Genomic DNA, 23,102 nt, shown 5'->3' with positions numbered 1-23,102 from the left:
CGGTTAACTGTCAGCTAACTATTACTATTACTATTACTACAGCTAACTACCTGTATGTATAATCTGTATTTTCATTTATATTTATCATCTGTTATGAGCTGAGAGACAACATCTGCCGGAAGTAAATTCCTTGTATGTGCACAGGTACTTGGCGATTAAAGTCTGATTCTGATTCTGATTCTGATTCTGATTCAAAGTAGTCCTGCAAAATGATTACAGTCCATTAAAGGAGAGACTTTTTACACGATTTAAATTCTCTTTCACGATGTGTTGCTGTGGTTTGCAGTCGAACTATACTTTTCCCAGAGAATTAACAAAATGAACATTAAACGGCTTAAAGGCACTGACCTTTTCTTTACAAAACTGTACCCGACCCTTTCTGCTATTATTTGCAGGGGTTAGCATGGGCACAGCCAATGAATTCCTTCCAAATGAGGATTAAACAAGGTCGAATCTGTTTCACCATCGAAATCGACTTTCCTCGATCTTCTAGCTCCCAAACTCCAATCTTCACTCTCCACTGATTTTTAACTGGCAGTATTATAAAGAAACTGCTGGCAATGACCTTTTAAACTTTAATCATTAAATAAAGCTCCACCTTTCAACCAAACTGCGTCATAATATTGGACCATGCAGTAGCATGGAGTCAAAATGGCAAATCCAGCCACGAACTGCCCCTCCTCACAGGGCAGGGTCCTCCTTTTATATCCTGTAAAAAAAACATGTCACATGACCTCTACTGGTGGGAAAATGACGTCACTCCACCATCACAAGACCACTACTTTAGGTCCAGCATCTTCAACACCACTGTCACATGACAAGTACAAGACACCCAGGGGTACGTAACAGACATAACACAGTAATGGGCCCTTCCGTCCCAATGAGCCAGCGCTGCCCAATTACATCCATGTGACCAATTAACCTACTAACCTGTACCTCTTTGGAATATGGAAGGAAGCCAGGCAGCCAAAGGAAACCCACACGGTCATGGGGAAAACATAAAAACTCCTTGCACAGTGGCAGAATGGAACCCAGGTTGCTGGTGTTGTAATAGTGTTACTCTAAGCACTGCGCTACCTGGCTTGTTAACAAATTTACTTTGACATTTTCAGTCCGCTTTGATGGACAGTGGAAATAAAAAAACGTATGTCGGGTGGTGTGATAGTGAATATAGTGATATAGAAAATGTTACATAACACCTGAATAAAGTTATTTGTTTTTTGGATCCCAGTTGGCTTGTAAATTGTCAGGCATAACAAGAGTGGCATTGCATAGTCTTTGTTCCAATAGTGACATGGCATCTTTACCCGTCACCCGACAGGATTTCACCCTGAAAGTAGGGATCATATTTCATCTACCGGATTGGAGTCCGTTTCGGTTCAGAGGGAGAGTGGCCATCCACTGGAATGCAATTGTGCTATTGTGTTCAGTGAATTTACCCGAGTGACTCATTTCTGAGCTCACATGACCATATGGGAGGAAGTGAACTACTCGAGTGTGTGTTTCAGTCTTCAAAAGAAACAGATACACACAGTTGTCTTTAATTTTTTTTCGATTGGACACTTGTTTTATGGAACATCTGCTTCTGATCATTCCACTTGACCAATATATAGGTCCAGTATCCTGACACTCGATTTCAGTTCCTGATATTTTAAAAGTGATTAAAGCCCAATAAATGTTATATCTTGTTATAGATCATAAAACACAAATCGTAGTCCTGATAAAGTGTCTCGGCCCGAAAGGTCGACTGCATGCCCCCCTCCATAGCTGCTGCCTGACCTGCCGAGTTCCTCCAGCATATTTTTTTTTGTGTACAGTATATTGCTCTGGATTCCCAGCCTGTGCTTGTGCTTGTAGATAATTTAAAAAATCGTTTTAAATTCATTATGAGGATATTTCCAATGTCTTTTTTACAGCTGGAAAATTATATTGTTCCTAACAGCATGTGACTCGTTCACAGGTAGGAGTCACTGAAATCCTACAGAACCTCAGGACAGTAAAGCGACTGGGGAAAAAGGAATTAAATGCAGAGCGAAGGTAATGCATTCATTTTTAGAAATCATTTTTGCGCAATCCTCGAGTTCAACCCAGATCCGTGACCAGACTGAGAATGCTAGAAACGAGATTAAGTAACCAACATAGCTATTCACTTCTAGGCATTCAAATATATATTTTTAAAACATATCTAATATGCTTCTGTTACATCGGATCCGAAGTAACACCCATTTCGTTTTCCTGTACACTAGAGTATTGAATAATGACAAATAAAAATCTTGAATTATTAGAGTGTTCACTTCGAATTAATTTCAAAGATACAAATGAACTAGTTGCTGGGCAGATTGAGGATCGCACAGTTCTATTGAATGCTTTTTTGATGAATGGAAGCCGTCGACTCGCCTCCGCACGGGGAACAGGGGAGGCGGTGTTTCTTTAACACCGGGGACAGCCTCACCCCATCTGACAGCCCTCAGCGTGAACTATGGAACCTCCAGTCAACCGAACTTGCCGACTGTCCTTCCACCTCGGCCCCGCCTCCCCGTGGCGGCCTGCCGGCCAAGGGGCGGTTGATTGGGCACCTGGAGCCGCCAATCAAACACTGAGCTCGGTTGCGGGACGAGGTGGGGGTGCGGACATAACAATGTATCGAGCGCGCATGTCCTGCGCTTCTGTGTGGACGGGCTTCAGAGGCAGCGAATTGTTGCCTGATATTTGAGAGGGCAAATTGATTGTTGCTCCTTTTCCGCGGCGTTGCTTTGCGCGGGGCGAGAGGGATTACATCGGAGTGTTTATTTTTGTGAGCAGGTATTCCCCCCCCCCCCGAAGCCCGTCCTACGAGTGAGTGAGGGAGTGTGTGTGTGTCTGAGCGACTTCTCAACCCTCCTGCCTCCTCATCCGCTTTGGATCTATGGCGGCGCAGTTGGATACAATTTATGGACTTTCCGATGATGAAGTGAGTGCTATTTATTTTTATTCCCCCCCCCCTTACTGTTGATATTTCTGAATATAGCGTCAAACTGCTGCGGAGTTTACCCAGCGTGTGATGAAAGTCACCCGTGGAAACGCCAGCCTTGCTGCTGGGCTGGCAGCCCGTGGACCTGTGCCTTTCTGCTACTCTATCAGTTCTGAAACGCTGCCTTTTGTTGGGGAAATTAATGTGGCTTTGGGCTTCTCAGAATAATGTTAATTGTTGATGTTGCAGGCGGAAACAGCGCTTTATTTTAAAATTCCTGTTTCCTATTGTGGTTTGCCAAAAGTTGCGGAGTGTGGCATATGTCAGTGCTGGGGTTGAAGTTATGAACTCGATGGGGAACTGCTGTCTGTTTCTTTTATCGCTCGCATCCATTCTGTCTGTTGTCCTTTTGAGTGGATCTATCAGGGTAAAGCAGGTAAACGGTTTTCGTCTCGAATCCTTTCGAGAATGCACTTAGTTTTGAGTGTCATTCCGAAATGCTGTGTATATTAGTAGACAAAGACGAATGGACGAAGCCTAATGTTAACTAAGTAACACGGTTTCCCCCATTTTATGCTTTGAATCAATAGTTATCTAAGTCCGTTAGTCGATTTTTAGCAGGGCTATCGTTGTATTTTCACTTTAGGTAATCGACGGATTTAAAATATTTACTCCGTTCCATATTCATGGACCGGTGTATCTTTGAGTTGCATTTGGGAGGGGGGGGGGGGAAGAGAGAGAGAGACTAATTCTAGATCTTATTTAGAAGTACTCAATTGCAGTTGCATGCTGTTTTCTGGAAACACCAACCTTGAGTTAACTGTGTCATCAATAATTAGGACAACCCTTCTGAGTAGAAACGCAACGTGTACGACGCTTACTACTGAGGAATCATATCGCTTGTGTATGGTTTCACATTGTTTATGGCACGCACCAGTAGTACAAATAATGCATCGTGCAGCTATGAGGTGCAATATATTTTAAAAGACAGTTTATAAATGTTGATATTTGATGCTGACTTACTCTCAGCGGGAATTCGAGGGCTCAGAACTGAGACAGCTGGGGATATTTCAGTCAGTGAATGAATATGGGATTTGAGCGATATTGAAGAGCAGAGTTAGGAATGTGGCATTTCTGGAGGATTGGCAGGGAGCAGGAGAGGCCTTGTAAGGAGATGAAGATAAATTTGAACTCAAAGTCAGCATGGATTCCAATAATTGTAATTCTTTGTTGTCTTGGCTAAGATTGAGAACAAACAGGATTGAATCTTGTACTTCGAATTTTGTGTTGCGATGCATTATATGTAGTTACCAGTAGGAGAGTATTACTGATTATGTTTTTAAAATCTGCATTGCAAAGGTTGCAGGTGACTGTATATGTCATGGGCCTTCTTAGTGCCAGCTGAATTCAGATTCTGTCTTTTGAAGTAATAATAATAATAATAATAGTTATTTATAGAACATTTTTCATACAGAGGATGTAATTCAAAGTGCTTTACAATGGGATGAAGAGCAAATGTGAAAATAAAATGAATAATAAAGATAAATGTGAAAATAGACAAAAAGATGCAAGTTAAAAGCAAGTTTAAATAAATAGGGCTTGAGCTGGCATTTAAAAGGGTCAACAGAGTCTGCATCCCATTTAGCTTTAGGTATTGAATTCCACAATTTGAGAGCATAGTTCAAAAAAAAGCTGACCTGCTAATTATCTTTTGAGGGAGATTGTTTACATTGAAGAGACCTGTGGAATAAGACCTGAGAGCTCAAGCAGGATTACAAAATGAAACGGATCCCATGGTGTACTCTGGTCCCAGGACACTAAGAGCTTTAAAAACAAGCAATAGAACTTTTAAAATCAATTCTGGAAGATACAGGAACCAGTGCAGTTTGGTTACCATTCACTTCAATGTTCAAATGTTTCCGGAAATTAAAGGGTGAACATATGATCGCTTGATGACTGTGGACCTGTACTCACTAGAATTTAGACGAATGGGGTGTTTGGGGGGGGGGGGGGGGAATTTCCTTGAAACCTACGAAATATTGAAAGGCCTTCATAGAACGGACCTGGAGAGGATATTTCCAATGGTGGGATAATCTAGGATCGGTGGGGGGGGGGGGGCACACCTACATAGCATAAGGATGTCTGTTTAGAACAGAGATGAGGAATTTAGTTAGCCAGATGGTGGTGAATCTGTGGAATTCGTTGCCACAGACGATTGTGGAGTACAAAGAGAACTCATTGGGTATATTTAAAGTGGAGGTTGACAGGTTTGTGATTGGTAAAGGCATCAAAGGTTACAGGGAGAAGTCAGAAAAAAATTGGTTTGAGTGGGATAATAAATTGGCCATGATCGAGTGTCAGAGCAGACTGGATGGGCTGAATGACCTAATTATGCTCCTTTGTCTTATGGTGTTTAGGGTAGTGGGCGGTATCATTGCATCTTATTTTGTTTGACCCAACTTCAGTAATTAAGATGTTTATCTTCGTGGTGTTGTGTTCTGCAAGGAACAATGAAAATAGTTGCTTTATTTGCAACTTAATCTGTTTGGTAATTTACAATATTTAATTTATGTATTTTACTTTGTTTTATTTATGCCTAATGAATTGGTAGATTTAACTCTAAATTATTGTGTGTTATGTGTACCATGGTACTTTACACCCTGGTTTGGAGAAACATTGTCTCGTTTAATGGTATATATGTATATAGTTAAATGATAATGAACTTGCCTAGACTTTACTTGGATTAGCTGATCTTTAAGATGCTTACTTAGTTGAGTTGTTGTACATTTAAGGACAAGTATAGTATTGGGCACCTTTTCATGGTTACTCATCCTGAATTGCTTTGAGAGGGTCACAGGGCTCTTCAAATTGCTTCAGTACTTGGATATTGCTGCTGTTACCAATGCTCAAATGTTCAGGCATTCACAAAGAATTGGAGAATCGGGTTTAGTATCGCCGGCATATGTCGTGAAATTTGTAAACTTAGTGCCTGCTATACAATGCAGTACATGATAATATAGAAAACAAAGTAAATCAATTACAGTAAGTAAACATATATACTTAATGGTTAAATTAAAAATAGTGCAGAAACAGAAATAATATTTAAATAAAAGTGAGGTAGTGAATTTTCCATCTGTCCAACATTCGCTACCATAGGATGTACTGTAGCATTAGGACAAGGACTGTTAGGATGGGAGACGGCTCCTTCCTTCCGGCCATGAGACTACTGAACTCTCAGCCATTACCCATCATGTGTGAAGCACCAGTTTGCTTTATACTGTTTAACTTTTTGACTTGTGTTCACATTATTATTTGTGAAGTTATTTTTAGTAATATTAATTTGTGTGTTGTTTGTGAATTACATGTACTGTAGATGTGCAAATCAGATAGTGTGGAGGAACAGCAAAACAACAAAGATCAGTTTTAAATTTCCTAAACAGAAACCTGCTGACGGACTCCTCCTAGCGCTCTTCCACAGCAAGCAGGATTTCCTAGCGGCCAACGACTTTAATTCCAATTCACTTACCCATTCCAACATGTTAGTCCATGGCCTCCTCTACTGCCAGGATGAGGCCACACTCGGGTTGGAGTAGCAGCACCTTGTATTCCGTCTGGGTAACCTCCAACTGGATGGCATAAACTACTTCTGGTATTTCCCTCCCCCCACCTTCCCTTTTCTTCCATTTCCATCTCTCATATCATCTCTTCTCCTTACTTGCCTATCACCAACCCTGGTACCCCTACTTCTTCCTGTTCTCCCATGGTCCACTCTCCTCTCATATCAGGTTCCTTCTTCTTCGGCCCTTTACCTTTTCTACCTATCCCTTCACTTCATCTTCTCTCCCCCCTCCCCCACCTAACTTCCCCCTCACCTGGCTTCACCCATCACCTTCTAGCTTGTACTCCTCCCTTCCCCTTTATTCCCAGTCCCGATGAAGGATCTTGCCCCAAAATGCCGATTGTTTATTCCTCTCCATAGACGTTGCCTGACGTGCTGAGTTCCTCCAGCATTTTGTGTGTGTAACTGCTACTGTGCTAGCTGACCAAGATTGACTCCACTTTAACATTTAAAAAAAAATCTCATCCTCATTTTTGAATCCTTCTGTTATCTTGCCCTCCAAATGCCAAGTTTCTCTACTTTGTCCTCTCGGGCTCTCCTGATCATCTCTGAATTCAAGCTCTCCACCATTAGTGCCACATCTTCAGCAATTAGTCTTAAAATTTGAAGTTGTATCTTAAACACCAGAGATTCTGCAGATGCTGGAAACCCAGAGCAACATGCACAAAATGCTGGAGGAACTCGGCAGGTCAAGCAGCATCTATGGAGGGAAATAAGGAGTTGATGTTTCTGCACAAGTTCCTTCAGCAGGAAGGGTGAAAAAGCAGGAATAAGAAGGTGGGGTGAGGGGGAGGGGGAGGGGTACGTTAGGAGGTGATAGGTGGGGGGAAGGTAGGTAGGCAGGAGAGAGGATGAAGTGAGAAGCTGGGAGGTGAAAGGGAAAAGGTAAAGGGCATAAAAAGAAGGAAACGGATTGAAGAGATGTATGGACCATGGAAGAAGGGGAAGGGGGAGAGGCACCACAGGGAGGATGAGTCTTGACCCGAAATGGTGGCTCTTTATTCCTTCACGAATTACATCTTAAAATCTTTCTGCCTTTCCACCCCCTTTTGCCTTCGAGATAGCACATTATTGCCAATAATGTGCCTATTGGTCTGATGCTGGGTCAGATCTTGTTTAGTAAGCTTTTGTGAAGTAACTCAGGATTTATTAAAGGAATACCTATAAAGGAATGAAATACCTGGCCTCTTTTCCTCAGTAGAAAAAGGACAGATGAGGAACCAAGATAGTTTGTGGATCATTTTTGCCCTTCATATTGATGATGATCACACAGTTGTATCAATAATAGCATGAAAGAGGTTCCTTGTGATTGGTTCGCTTTTTATATAAGTAAAACTATGTCTCAAGGAGAATTAACAGCACCTTGCGCTTGTCCAGTAAATATAGGTAGAACCATATAGTTGCTTGAAGTAGAATTCTATACAGAAGAGCAGAATTAGGCCATTCAGCCCATTGTCTGCTCTGCCATTCTATCATGGCTGATTTATTATCCCTTTCAATCCCATTCTCCTGCCTTCTCCCCATAATCTTTGACACCCTTACTTATCAAAAACCTGTCAAACTCCATTTAAATATACCCCATTACTTGGCCTCCATGGCTGTCGGTGACAATGAATTCCACATACTCAACACCCTTTGGCTAACAAAATTCCTCCTGATCTCTGCTGTAAAGGGACATCCTTGTACTTCGAGGCTATCTCTGCATTCTGGTCCTAGGCCTCCCCACTATAGGGACCGTCTTCTCTGTGTCCATTCTATATAGGCCTTAATACTGGACAGGTTTCACTGAGAATCCCCACATACCTCTGAAGAAAGGTAATATTTTTTATTGCCTAGTAACTGCTAGATTTCGGAAATAATTACAAATTGGTCTGTCACCATTTAACGAGAATTCATTTAAAATATTCAAGTTGTCCTTTTTGCTATAGAAGAAGATCGGTCGTCTTCACTGAGTAATGCTCTACTGAAGCAGCCCTGTGGACTTTTCAGCTTTGAGTCTCTGGCCTGGCACTTGTGAGAAAGTTTTGGTGTACAGTATAATGATTCTTGCTGGGGCGAGAATGTATGGGCAAAATTGGAAGTACAATAAACAGATCAAGTGTACTGAAAGCATCAATGAAAAGCAAAACAAAAAAGGCCAACCAAGCATGGGTAAGTGCCTGCAATTACCTGCAGTAAACCAGGAGGCAAGGTGATGTATACATGGATTTTCAAGCCCAAAGATGGCTAGTAACATCATAGACTATCAAAAACTCCTCATGGACTATCAACCATGAGAAAATAAGTCCAAAGCAACACACACAAAATGCTGGAGGAGCTCAGCAGGCCAGGCAGCATCGATGGAGAAGAATAAACAGTCAACGTTTCGGGCCGAGACCCTTCATCAGGACCACATGGTGACAGATCAATTTGCAATTATTTCAGAAAATCTAGCAATTATTGAGCGATTTATTTTTTTAAAAAATCACCCTGCTTCCACCACTTCTATTGGCAGCTCGTTCCACACTCTCACCACCCTCTGAGTGAAGAAAGTGCTTCAGAACAAGAGGCATAGATAAGCCAACATTCAAGGCAGCAATATAATATGAGAGGGCATAATTTTATAGAGATTGGGGGGAAATATGGGGGAGGAATGTCAGAGGTAAGTTTTTATTTTACAGAGAGTGATAAGTGCACGGAACAGTGGCAGCAGTACAGGAAAATACGTTAGTGACATTGAAGAAACTCTTAGATAGCCACACGGAGGAAAGAAAAATGGAGGGTTATGTGTATGAGAAGGGTGTGGTCTTATAGCAGAGGTTGCCAGCATGGGGTCCATGGACCCCTTGGCTATTGGCAAGGTTCCATGGCATAAAAAAAGGTTGAGAACTGCTGTCTTAGAGTGTGTAAAATGGTTGTTCTCTGTTCTATATGTTTGCCTAACATCAGGGGTAGGGGAAATGCTCAGATCTAAAGTGAAAAGAATAATATGTCAGTGTATGGATTAAGTTTATGAAAGGAAAACCATGTTTGACTGATCTGTTGGATTTCTTTGTAGATGTAGTGGTATCTGCAGTGTGCTTGGATTTTCAGTAGAGTTTTGTTAGGGTCCCACAAAGGAGGTTTGTCAATCAGGTTGGAGCCCACAGAATTGGAAATCACATACTGATGTGGATTGAGAGCTGGTCATTAGACAAAAGCAAAGACTGGATTAACCAGATCCTTCTCAGATCTGCTCGTGGGGTATCAAGGGGATATGTGTTTAAGCCGTCGTGTGTAACCTACTCTCAGTGGGTTTGGGGGCAGGGTAAGTATGTAAAGAGTCTTTAGGAAGATAAAATCAAGCTGAGAGAATTGGCAAGAAAATGGAATATAATGTGGAAAAATGTTAAGTTATCTGTCCAAAAAGCACAAAAGCAGAGTATTTTTAAATCATGAGATTTGGGAAATATTTAATGATACCCTACTGTCCTTTACACAATTCGCTGGAAACAAGCTCGAAAAGAACAGGAATAAGCCCTTAAGGCTGCTCTTCCATTAAGTATGGGTCATGGACAATCTGCCAGACGTCTTCTCCTTTTCCCTGCCAGTTCCCTAGAGGCCTCAATTCACTGATCTTTCAAAAAGGAAAAGAAATCTCTTTAAGCAATTCCAGTGATTCTGTTTCCACGAGGGTAGAAAATTCCAGAGATTCCCCACCCTCTGTGGGATGAAGTTGCCAAGCTAATCACAGTTTGTCATAACATCTCAGTTATGAACATAATAATGTTCCCTTGTTTGAGAACTTCCCCGAGTGAAAGCATCTTGATATTTGCTAAGGAAAATCATGGTCATGGACACATCACCATGAAGACCCAGACGTTCTCTCTTTTCCATGCTTACATCAATTTGAAGGTACAAAAGCCTGAAAACATCTACCACTAGTCTTGTGGACAGCTTCTATTGCACTGCTATCAGACCCTTGCATTGATCTCTTGTACAATAAGTTCGACTCTTGACTTCACAATCTTCATCATGATCCTGCACTTTTATCATCTACCCGCAGTGCACTTTTTTGATGGCTTTTACACTTTATTCTGCATTGTTATTGTTTTGTCTTGTTCTACCTCAATGCACTGGGTACTGATTTGAGCTGTATGAACAATATGCAGGACAAGCTTTTTTCTGTACCTTGGTACATGTGACAGTAATGAACCAATACCAATGCTTTATCCACCCATGATAGGACAACTCTATCATCCCAGGATTTATCCTGATGTAACTTTTCTACTGGTATATCCAAGTAAGTGGATGAAAAGTGCCCCCAGCACTCTCTCATCCCTGTACAATTATAACAATACCTCCTGTTTCCGACATTCAGCCTTCTTGCAGTAAAGGCCAATCTGCTGTTTGAGAAATCAGTAGACGTTGGAAATCTGAAACACATTTTGCAGCTGCAACCCATGTCTGCCTGCCCTCATGTAAGGTCACAAATCTGAAGCCTTAACTATTTTTATTTCCACAAATGTAGCCTTGGAGTCACAATCAGGTTTGTTATCACTCTCTTCTCTGGCAAGAAATTTGTTGTTCTTGGAAGCAACACGGTATAAAGACAAAAAACTACTATAAGCTATAAAATAAATAATGCAGAAATAGCAATATTGAGGTAGTCTTCATGATGAATGTTGTCTTGCTGAGTTCTGTATTTTTTTGATTTGTTTCCAATATTTACTATTCCTCCTGATCACTTGCTGCCTGTTAATTTTTAAGACCATAAGCTATAAGAGCAGAATTAGGCTATTAGACCCATCAAGTCTGCTCTACCAGTCATCCTTACATGAGGGCAGGCAGATATGGGTTGCAGCTGCAAAATGTGTTTCAGATTTCCAGTGTTGATCCAATTTTCCTGTCAGTCCCAATCTCTTGCCATTCCGCATATCCCTTCATGCTCTGACCAATCAAGAATCTATCAACTTCTGCCTTAAATCTACATTAAGACTTGGCCTCCACAGGTGCCTGTAGCAAAGAATTCCGCAGATTCACCACTCTCGGGCTAAAGAAATTCCTCTTCATCTCCATTCTGAAAGGATGCTCCTCTTTTCTGAGGCTGTGTCCTCTGGTCTTAGACTCTCCCACCATAGGAAATGTCCTCTCCACATCCACTCTATAACAGCCTTTCACTATTTGATAGGTTTCAGTGAGGTTACCTTTTTTTCTTCTGAATTCAGGTGAATACAAGCCCAGAGCCATCATACACTCTTCATATGATAAGCCATTCAATTTTTTTTTGCCATTTGCAAAAAGATTGCTCTGTGCTTTACTCTAGATTCCTTTTACTGCAGTGCATGACCTTTCCCTTTCTCATATTAAACTCTATGCTCAGTGGCCACTTTACTAGGTACCTTCTGTACCTAATAAAATGGCCAACGAGTGTACATTCGTGGTCTTCTGCTTTAGTAGCCCATCAGCGTAAAGGTTCAACATATTGTACATTCAGAGTTGCTCTTCTGTACAACGCCGTTGTAATGCATGGTTATTTGAATGTTGCCTTCCTGTCAGCTTGCACTCGTCTGGCCATTCTTCCCTGAACTCTCTCAACAACAAACCGTTTTCATCCACAGGACTGCTGCTTGCTTGATGGTTTTTTTTTGGCACCACTTTCTGTGAAGTCCTAGAAGCTGTTGTGCATGAGAATCCCAGGAGATCAGCAGTTTCTGAAATACTCAAACCACCTCGTGTGGTACCACCTATCATTCCATGGTCAAAGTCACTTCAATTATATTTCTTCCCAATCCTGATGGTTGATCTGAACAACAGCTCAACCGTTTGACCATGTCTGCCTGTGTTTATGCATTGAGTTGCTGCCGCATGATTAGCTGATTAGGTATTAGCATTAACGAGCATTAACTAATGAAGTGGCCACTGTGTAGTTGGCAAGTTTTTACAAACTCAGTCTAAGTACCCTGTCACAAATAAAAGAAAATCTGCAGATGCTGGTAATCCAAGCAACACACACAAAATGTTGGAGGAACTCAGTGGGTCAGGCAGCATCTATGGAAAAGAGCGCATTCGACGTTTCAGGCCGAGACCCTTCAGCATGAGTCCTGCTGGAGGATCCCAGCCCAAAACATTGACTACATATCCTGTTGTGGAGTTCAGGTCAAAGTTCGAAGTATATTTTAAGTATGTATATGTCACCATATGTTATTGAGATTCATTTTCTTGTGGACATTCACTGTAGAACAGACATGCAATGAAAAACTACACACAAAGATTGAGAAACAATCAGTGTGCAAAAGACAAACTGCAAATAGTAATGAAGAGAAATTTTATCCTCGTTGCAATGTGCACGGGATGGACAATAACAACAACAATAATCTGGGCACCACATTAACATAGCAGTTAACATGTTGCTATCACAGCTCGGGGTGTTGGAGTTGGGAGTTCAATTCTGGTGCCCTCTCTGTAAGAATGTTTTCCCTGTGAGTGTGCGGGTTTCTTCACACAGTCCGAAGATGTATTGGTTAGTAGATTAATCGGTGGTTGTAAATTGTGCTGTGATTAGGCAAAGGTTAAATAGCTGAGTTGCTGAGCAGTGCAGCTCGTTGGGCAAGAAAGGCCTGTTTCTTGTTGTACCTCCTAAGAAAGATGAATTTGATACAGAAAGTTGACATTTAGGAGTACAATATAGTATGACTTGAGGAACACACAAGTTCATTGATACACAAGCCCTGGTAAAATTCTCATTTTGTTCTCTGGTGATGCATCTCTATCTGTCTTCCTTCTATTTTGAGCAGAATGTGGGCTCCAGGTGCTAGTCAATCAGGACAAGTCCCAACACAGAGAGGCTGTCACATGAGTTATTATCCATTCCATGGTGCAGTGTGCATCTGCCTGGCTCTGTGGCAGATTAATGAATTGGCTGGGGAGGACTGGCTCCATTCCAGTACCTCATCACTTTGCGTGACTTCAGGGATTAGGCTGAATCCAAAGAATTTTATCCAATCCTTTTTCACTCTATCCGCGTCGAGGATCTGTAGAACCATATCCAGTCAATGCTGAAAATGTTCAGCAAGTCAGTCAGCTTTGAGGGGAACAATTGTTTCTTTCAAATTTCAGGATAATCTTTTATTAGGTCTTCAAGGTAAGGCAGATAGAGATGGACTCAAGCCCACCGTCTACCTTGTTATGATCATGGACTTCATTGTTTACCTGTGCTGCACATTCTCTGTGTTTGTTACACTGTCTTCTGCAGAAACACAAGATTCTGCAGATACTGCAAAGCCAGAGTAGCACACACAAAATGCTGGAGGAACTCAGAAGATCAGACAGTATCTATGGAGAGAAGTGAACAGTCGATGTTTCAGGCTGAGACCCTTCATCAACAGTACCGATGAAGGGTCTTGACCGGCAATATCGACCCTTTATTCCTCTCCATTGATGCTGCCTGACCTGCTGTGTTCCACCAGCATTTTGTATGCATTACTTTATCCTGCATTTTGTTATTGTTTTACTTAATGCACTGTTGTGCTTTATTGGCTATTTCTGTAAAGATGGTGCTGGCGAGACACGGCAACACTTTACAGGCAGCAAACAAAACTACAAACTATTCTATTAATTACACTGTTTCTGGTCTGTGATCACTGCAACCCACCGCCTGTAATTGCCTGTTGGAGATGCGCTTTTGAGCAGTCTGTGTGACCTGGCATTTTTGTGGTATCCTGAAGGAATGAGCAAACTGCACTCTTCAGATGCAGGTACAACTGCAGCAGGCATTGCTGGAATGGACTTGGGGTTGGATTGAAGCAGTGGGACCTGGGTCGACAGTGAAGAACGAATTGATGTTTGGCCGATTCAGCGTGGAGCCAGACGAAATACACAGGGCCAAGGGGGAAGCTCACTACTCTGAGAGGTGTACTTGCTTCAGTGCTGAACTGATTCTGCTGCTGTGGCCCGCGACCACTGGCACTTGCCTCAGCACTGAACTGGCCCTGTGGCTGTGGCCTGCATTCATTGTGCTCCTGGATCGGCTTCACTTTCCCCTGTGCTGAACTGGCTCCCTGGCCGTGGGCTCACTTACAGGGACTCTGCCGTTAATGTACTGTGAGTTATTTGTTTTCTCGTTTGCATGATTTTTATTTTTGCACGTTGAGTGTTTGATGATTTTTGTTGTGTTGGTTCTATTGTGTTTCTGGCTGCCTGCAAGACGATGAATCTCAAGGTTGTATACAGAATACATGTTGAGGCCTCCGCTGGTCAGAGTTGACCATGGATGTTGCATCCTAGCTGTCTGGATAGGCAGGCCTGGTCAGCACGATATGGAGAGAAAGCTGTTGCCCATGTAGCAAGCTCCCCCTCTCCACGTATCAGATGAATCCAGAGGAATGGCAGAGACCTACACAGTTAGGTACTAGAAGCGTTGCAGGAGTTGCCAGTCAGCATTGAACTCAATATAGGACTTCCCAAGGGACTCCTGCTCTAGATGTTTCTCTTGGGGTTTACTCCAGAAGCCATTCCCACGAGAGGGTATAGCTGCAAAGCAGCGGAGGCTTGAGATCAGCGTTTTCCTTCTTCTAGATGAGCTGCCAAGCACAGCTGGTGAGCCCCGTCTGCCTGAAGCGACTGGTTTTAAGGCACCAATATCCTGCTCCTTCTGTCAGTAGAAACTGTTCTGTCGGCCTCAGTAGCTATACCATACATGAAGGCCAGGAGCTGACTTGGTTGTCAGAAGCTATTTGAGGCACATGCCATTGGGAGCATTTAATAGGTAGAGGGAGCTTGTGCCCATTATCAACCCCGGCTATGACAACCTTAAGGAACATACTTTGATAATAAATGTAATTTGAACTTTGTGATGAGTTGAGCAAGCATGACAAGCTTTACACTGTATTTTGGTACACGTGCAATAACAAAGTAAAATCAGTTTCGAGTCATAATGCATGGAAATCTCTTGTCTAGACTGTTCTCTATACTGTTCATCTAAACTAATCCCATCCTGTCACCTTCTCTGGCTTGGTGAATCGAATGCTTGTGCAGGTAATTCTGAAATTTTTGAGACACTCTGCCCCCATCGTTTGGGCACTGTTTTTCAGGGTGACGTTGAGCTAGGATCCTGATAAGTTCTGAGCACTGCTGGGAAGAAAGGACAGGATCACGTTTTTACTTATTTAGAAATGCAGCCCTCCAGCCCAATGAGCCTACGCTGCCCAGTCAACCCGCTAATCCATACGTGTTTGGAACGTGGGAGGAAACTGAAGCTCCCATAGGAAACTCGTGTGGTCACTCGGGAGAACAAATAAACTCCACGGAGACAGCAGCAGGAATCGAACCCAGTTGCTGGCACTGAAAAGCATTATACTAACCATTACACAACTTCACAAAATTACAGTACTTCAAACTTTGTACTATGAACATTGTTATGTTTTGTAACTCCAGAAATTAATTGAAAGAAAAACAGCCGGGAATAACCATGGACAATTTGTTCTTTTACACATACTTATGAAGTGGTGATGTGATGATATATGCTATTCACTTACCTTTACATATAAACTGTAATGAAATATGCAAGCAAAACAAACAATGCTTAAATAATATCTACAATATTACTGAAATATTAAACACACAACAAATGTAACATGCTTGAAATATGAAGCAACTTATAAGTTCTTTCAAATCTGTGCCCCCAATGACCACTACTAATTCTTGGTTTTCCCAATGAATGTGTTTAGATTAAAATTGTTAGTTTTGTTCATAACTTGAGTATTTTTAACTTCGCATCATGGGAAGCCTTTTTTATTTGTGGGGTTTCTATGCTTCGCTATATTGCTCTGCGTATTCAGCTCCATCACAGGCACTAGGAGCAATGTTTCCAAAGGCAGCGTCTATCAGAAAGGATCCCCATCACCCAGGACGTGCCCTCTTCTCATTGCTACCATCAAAGAGGATGTACGGGAGCCTGAAGACATCCACTCGACTCAATGTTTTAGAGACATCTTCTTCACCTCCACTGTCAGATATCTGAATATATATGAATACTACCTCATTTTCTTCTATTTTCCCCTCTTTGTATTATTCAATTTTCTATATTTTATATATACTTATTGTAATATATAGTTTAAAAAAAGTGTGTATTGCAATGTTCTGTGGCCACAAATTTCACAACGTGTGCCAATGATAATAAACCTGATTCTGAAAGGATGTCTGCAAAATTTCACTTGACTTGCTCTTTGTTCCTTTCTGTCTTTCTTTCAAGAGCAACATGTTTTGGGGCAATTTTCTGCATTGAATTCATGATGTAGGTCACTAATTTTGTTGGCTCTGCAACAGAGTTTGTCATCCATTGGATCGTTGAGAGTAATAGTGAGTTAAAGAAAATGGTTTTGCCTTTTGATGAGTTATCAGTTATTATATTCGTTTGGGAGGTGGTACAGGAGCTTTAGGTCCACATCGCCAGGTGTTGTGATGGAAAATAACTGGTTCTTTGAGTCTCAACAGTAGAGGCCTGGACACACACAGTTTTAATAATAAGGAATTTATTTACAAGGGGAAGTCGGGTCAACACAAGCAACTACAATACACAGGAAGCGGTGTGGGGACAGGGTACAGTTACACTAACAAAGAACAAGGGAAAAGCACTACAACAGCTATCCCCCTTGACCTTGGATAGCTGAGGCTCCCTTACCAGGACAAACGATAGACCTTCCCAAACATAAATCAATGCACTTGCCTTCAATGAGATGGTCTGTAAGAGAGACCGAGCCAGGCACAAGTCTCACCTTTTATAGCATGGGGCTGGGCGAGATAATCCAATTAAGGTGACCAGTAATTTAGGTGTGCATTAATTAGTTGGGAGGGACCAAATGTTGATTGGTATGTGGTGTGTCCTCCGACCAGCCAGGTGGCAGTGCGTCTGTCACGTGGCCAGTATCTCTGGATACACCAGGTCCCGGAACAGTTGTTTATTTATTTAGCGATACAGCATGGACTAGAAACTTCTGGCCTTTGAATCACACCACCCCTGCAAGCTCACAGCCCTGATCACGGGACAGTTTACAAAGACCAATTAACTAACCTGGTATATCTTTGGACTGTGGGAGGAAATCGAAGCACCTGGGGAGAGCCCAGACATTCCACAAGGAATCCTGACAGGATAGCACCGGAATTGAACTCTAAACTCCAGAGCGCCCTGAGCAGCCATACTGTTGTGCTAACCATAGTGCTACTGTGGCACTCACCTATCAACCATCCGAAAGGTTATATCCTTCAACCATCAGGCTCCTGAGCCAGAGTGGATAACTTCACTCTGCTCAACATGGAACTATGCCACAACCTGTAGACTCATGTTCTCAGTATTATTTTTTTGGTTATTTATTCTTTTTATTTGTATTTGCAGTTTATCATTGGTTGTTTGTTAGTCTTTGTTGGAATGTAGTTTTTCAATGATTCTATTACGTTTCTTTGTTCTACTGTGAATGCCTGTGAGAAAATGAACCTTGGGGTAGTATATGGTGACCTGTCAAGTTTTTTGTCATTTAACTATACACATGTATACTGACAAACAAGACGTTTCTCCAAAACGGAGTAAAGCACCGTAGCACCCATAACACATACATGACACACAATAACTGATGAAATCTGTGGATGTGTTACACATAAGTAAACAAACTAAAGTGCATGAATGAAATATTGTGAAGTACAGAACAGATTACCAAGTGCCACTTTGAACATGATGCGGCAGGGAGTTCAGGAGCCTAATGACCTGGGGAAGAAACTGTTTCCCATCCTGAGCATTCTTGTTTTTATCCATTGGAGTCTCCTGCTTTATTATACAACGTCAAGAGGATGCTGGATGGATGAGTGGGATTAATAATTCTCAGGGCCCTACATATGCAGTGCTTCTGATAATGGCAGGGAGACACCTATGATCCTCTCAGCCACTCTCACAGTCCTTTGTAGGGACTTTCAGTTCAATGCATTGATAATAAATTTACTTTGAACTTTGAATTAATAGGAAACACCATTAAACCAGAATAGAAATAATAGATACTTACTTGAATGTCCAAATTAGTTGAGTTATGACATTTAATTGCTAAAGTAATGTTTGTATGATTCGTAAAGGTGTAAGAGAGTTGAAACTTTGCCTCTAGCAGAGTTAACGTTAGTGGAAGTCCTTTCCGTATGTTCCAGCTGCTTGGGAGTTAATGAAACCAGTGAATTATTAGCATATATGAAATAAAATTTTAGGATTGTGGTGCCCATTTAACTGCCATTTTTTGCCTTCCGTTCATGGTAGTGGTTTATGCCCACAATAGAAAAAAAGGCCAGACATACACTCAGTGGCCACATTATTAGGTACATCTACTCGTTAATGCATATATCTAATCAGCTGATCATGTGCCAGCAACTCAATGCAAAGACATTAGGTGGTTCGGTGGTTGTTCAGAAGAACTGTAATCTAAGTGACTTTGACCGTAGAGTAATTGTTGGTGTGAGATGGGGTGGTTTGAGTATTTCAGAAACTGCAGATCTCCTGGGATTTTTCATGCACAACAGTCTCTAGAGTTTATAGAGAATGGTGCAAGAAACATTAAACATTCAGTGAGTGGCAGTTCTATGGGCGAGAGCACCTTGTTAATGAGAGAGTTCAGAGGAGAATGGCCAGACAGACTCAAATTGACAGGAGGAGTGACAGTAACTCAAATAACCATGCGTTACAAGCAGTGGTGTGCAGAAGAGAATATTTGAACACAGCATGTTGAACTGTGAAGTGGATGGACTACAGCAGCAGAAGACCCAGAAACATATACACTGGCAACTTTTATTAGGTACAGGAGTTACGTGGCCACTGAATGCATTTTGCAAATTCTCAAAGGGTGTTTGGAAGTGTTTCTGGATTGTCCTTGATGTTAACTTGCATTGGTAGTGAAGAAACAGATGCAGTAGTAATATTCATTTCTAGAGGACCAGAATATAAAAGCAAGGGTACTGCTGAGACCTTACAAGGCATCGATCAGACTGCACTTGGAATATTGTGTGCTATTTTCATGTTCAAGTTTATTGGCATTCAACCATACATATGTATACAGCTAAGTGAAACACTGTTCCTCTGGGGCCAAGGTGCAAAGTACAGAGCATGTAGTTTCAGGCAGCACATACAGTCACAAAATAATACTAGCACAAGTCCCTGAATGGTGTGGCCCAAAGATTGACAGACAGGTTGACATGAAGTGAAAGCTGCAGGCCCTATATCAAGAAAAAGGGGCACTGGCCCTAGAGAGGGTCTAGACAGGGGTTCCCAACCTTTTTTCATGCCATGGACCTCTACCATTATCTGAGGGGTCCTTGGACGCCAGGTTGGGGACCCCTGGTCCAGAGGAAGATCACAAGGATGATCCCAGGAATGAATGCCTGAGCATGTGAGGAGAATTTGACATCCCTGGGCCTCCACTCAGTGAAAGAGGAAGGAAAATCTCTTTGAGGCTTAATGGATACTAAAAGGCCTAGAAACGATTATGAAAGTTATTGCTGGTGTCAGTGCACTGAAGTTTGTATTCAATGGCATTTAGAAAAATCAAGTTCAAGTTTAATTGTCACATGCAAACAGCTAAATGAAACATCAGTCATACAGGGCCTAGGTACATAACACAGTCACACACAGCACACAGGATTTAGCACATACAGTTACAAAATAATATTAGCACAAGTCCCTGAAGGTGCATGGAATGTTGTTCAGGAGCCACATTTCTGCAAGAACAGTTTCTCACTTCATGCAGAATCAGCTGCAGATGAAGGCAATTCAGATTGTCTTCTAGGGAGTGAACACCGGAGTGAAGCATTGACTGCAGAGCCAGCCGCATGAGAGGGAATTTGATTGAAGCATTAAAGATCCTGAGAAATCTTGGCAGGCTGGCTGTAGAAGGCATCTAGCGTTTAAAAATAGTGCTGCCCTTTCATGGTACAAGGGGCAATTTTTTTTTGTGAGAGCGCTGTGATCTGGAACACTCTTTCACAAAGTAGTGTAAGTGGTATCTTTGAATATTTTTGAGGCAGCCTTAAATGGATTTTTGATGTGGAAGTTACCTGACATAGACTTGAGGCTGCAATCGTTGTCTTTAGGGCAGCACAGTCGCTCAGCTCTTCACAGTGCCAGTGGCCCAGGGTGTATTTCCTGCTGCTCTCTGTAAGGAGTTTGTATGTTCTCCCCGTGACTGTGTGGGTTTCCTCCCACATTCCAAAAATGTACGGGTTGGTAGGATAATTGGTCGCATGGTGTAATTGGGCTACCCAGGCTCATTGGACCAGCAGGGCCTGTTACTGTGCTGTAGGTCGAAATAAGAAAAATAAATTTCAGAGCAAGCTTGAGAGGCCTGGTGATTTCCTTCAATTCATATCTTCAAAGTTAACATGCAATTTCTGGTATAATAGACAAATGAGATGGGTGTGAATTATTATTTTAGTTGAGGAAAACTTGTGCACAAAGTGCTTTCAATTAGCAATGGAAACTTGCTGGTTACATTGATTAAACCAGCAGGCATTAGTTTTCAAAAGAAGTGTTTTTGATTGCCGTAAGCAGATAATTTAAAAAAGAAACCAAAACACTTGTTGCTCCTTGCCCTACCTACTTCTGAGGGTGTAATTGTGGGATAGTTTGTTGGAAGGTATGTACATGTGGGGGTTCACTTTCTATGCCTGAGATTAACAGCATCTATTAAACAGTAAACACGAGAGATCCTGCAGATGCTGGAAGTCTAAAACAACAAAGTGGGTGAACTCAGCAGGTCAGGCAGCATCTGTGGAAAAGAATAAAGAGTCGACATTTCAGGCTGAGACCCTTTATCAGGACTGAGAAGGGGGGGGGGGGGTGGAGAGATGCCAGAATAAAGAGGTGGGGGAGGGGAAGGAGGCTAGGTAGAAGGTGAAGTTAGGTGGACGGGAAAGGTGGAGAGGAAAGGATCTGATAGGAGAGGAGAGTGGACCACAGGAGAAAGGGAAGGAGCAGGGTACCTGGGGGAATTAATAGGCAGATGCAAAGAGGTAACTGGTCAGACTGGGGAAATAGAGGATGGGGGGGGGGGGGTAAATTTTTTTTCACCTGGAAGTGAAAGCAATCTTCTTGCCATCAGGGTAGAGGCTACCCAGACGAAACATAAGGTGTTGCTCCTCCACCCTAAGGGTACTCTCACCTTGGCGTGTTGGAATGAAATTTTTGGCCACTGTGAAGTGACGCTTGTGGAGAGGAGGTGCATCGATAAAGACCTCGATTAATCTGTGGTTATGTCCTCTAGTCTTGGACTCTCCCACCAGAGGAAGCATCCTCTCTATTAATACACTCTGTTGAGGCCTTGTACCAGTCGATAGGTTTTAATGAGGTCACCCCTCATTCTTCTGAATTCTAGTGAATATAGGCCCAGAACCATCAGATGCTCTTCATATAACAAGCCATTCGGTCCTGGAATAATTTTTGTGAACCTCCTTTGAATCCTTTCCAGTTTCAGTAAGTCCTTTCTATGATAAGGAGCGCAAACCTGCTCACAGTACTCCAAGTGAGGCCTCACCAGTGCTTTATAAAGCCTCAACATTACATCTTTGCTATTATATTCTAGTTCTCTTGAAATAAATGCTGATACTGCATTTGCCTTACTCACCACAGACTCACACTGCAAATTAACCTTTTAGGGATCCCTGCACAAGGACTCCCAAGTCCTTTTGTACCTCAGACTTTTGTATTTTCTCTCCATTTCGATTATAGTCAACCCTTTTATTTCTTCTACCAAAATGTATGACCATACACTTCCTGACACACTACCTGCCCCTCGACCTATCTTCATATCATCTACAAACTTTGCAACAAAGCCATCAATTCCATCATCCAAATCAATTACATATTATGTAAAAAGAGCCAGTCCCAACATAAGACTCCTTGGAACACCACAAGTCACCGGCAGACAGTCAGAAAAAGGTTCCCTTTATTCCCACTTTTTGCTTCCTGTCAGTCACCCACTGCTTTATCCACACTAGAAAATTTCCTTTAATACCATGGGCTCGTACCTTGTTCGGCAGACTCGTGTGGCACCTTGTCAGAGGCCTTCTGAATATCCAAGTACACAACATCAACTGATTCTCCTTTGTCTTTCCTGCTTGTTACTACTTCAATGAATTCCAATAGATCTGTCAGGGAAGATTTTCCCTTGAGTGAACCATGCTTACTGTGGCCTATTGTGTGCCACCAAGTACACTGAGATCTCAATAATTGACTCCAACATTTCCCCAGCCACTGAGGTCAGACTAACTGGCCTATAATTTCCTTTCTTCTGCCTCTTTCCCTTCCTGAAGAGTGGAAGGACATTTGAAATTTTCCAGTCTTCTGGAACCAATACAAAATCTAATGATTTTTGAAAGATCATTTCTAATGCCTCCATGATCTCTTCAGCCCCCTCTTTCAGAACTCTGGAGTGTACACCATCTAGTCCAGGTGACTTATCTACCTTCAGTTTATCAAGAACCTTCTCTCTAGTTACAGTAACTTCACACAATTTATGCCCCCGACACCTGGAATTTCCAACATACTGCTAGTGA

At 42.1% G+C, this 23,102-nt stretch overlaps 1 protein-coding gene across 7 annotated transcripts in view; it reads left to right on the top strand.

The window, feature by feature from the left end:
* Positions 1-2,656: 2,656 nt before the first annotated feature.
* nedd4l (NEDD4 like E3 ubiquitin protein ligase) overlaps positions 2,657-23,102 on the top strand; it is a 423,982-nt gene continuing 403,536 nt past the window's right edge. For 3 of the 7 annotated variants that reach the window (XM_059989671.1, XM_059989670.1, XM_059989668.1), the window contains exon 1: positions 2,657-2,950. In XM_059989671.1, the coding sequence (XP_059845654.1) occupies positions 2,906-2,950 (45 nt within the window). In that variant the 5' untranslated portion in view covers positions 2,657-2,905. The remainder of the gene's footprint in view (positions 2,951-23,102) is intronic. The other 4 variants (XM_059989677.1, XM_059989672.1, XM_059989669.1 and 1 more) reach the window with 2 other exon arrangements.

Source organism: Hypanus sabinus, chromosome 14, assembly GCF_030144855.1.
Source record: "Hypanus sabinus isolate sHypSab1 chromosome 14, sHypSab1.hap1, whole genome shotgun sequence".
Taxonomy (NCBI): domain Eukaryota; kingdom Metazoa; phylum Chordata; class Chondrichthyes; order Myliobatiformes; family Dasyatidae; genus Hypanus; species Hypanus sabinus.
The sequence above is the reverse complement of the archived record's forward strand: the minus strand, read 5'-3'. Positions and strand labels throughout refer to the sequence as shown.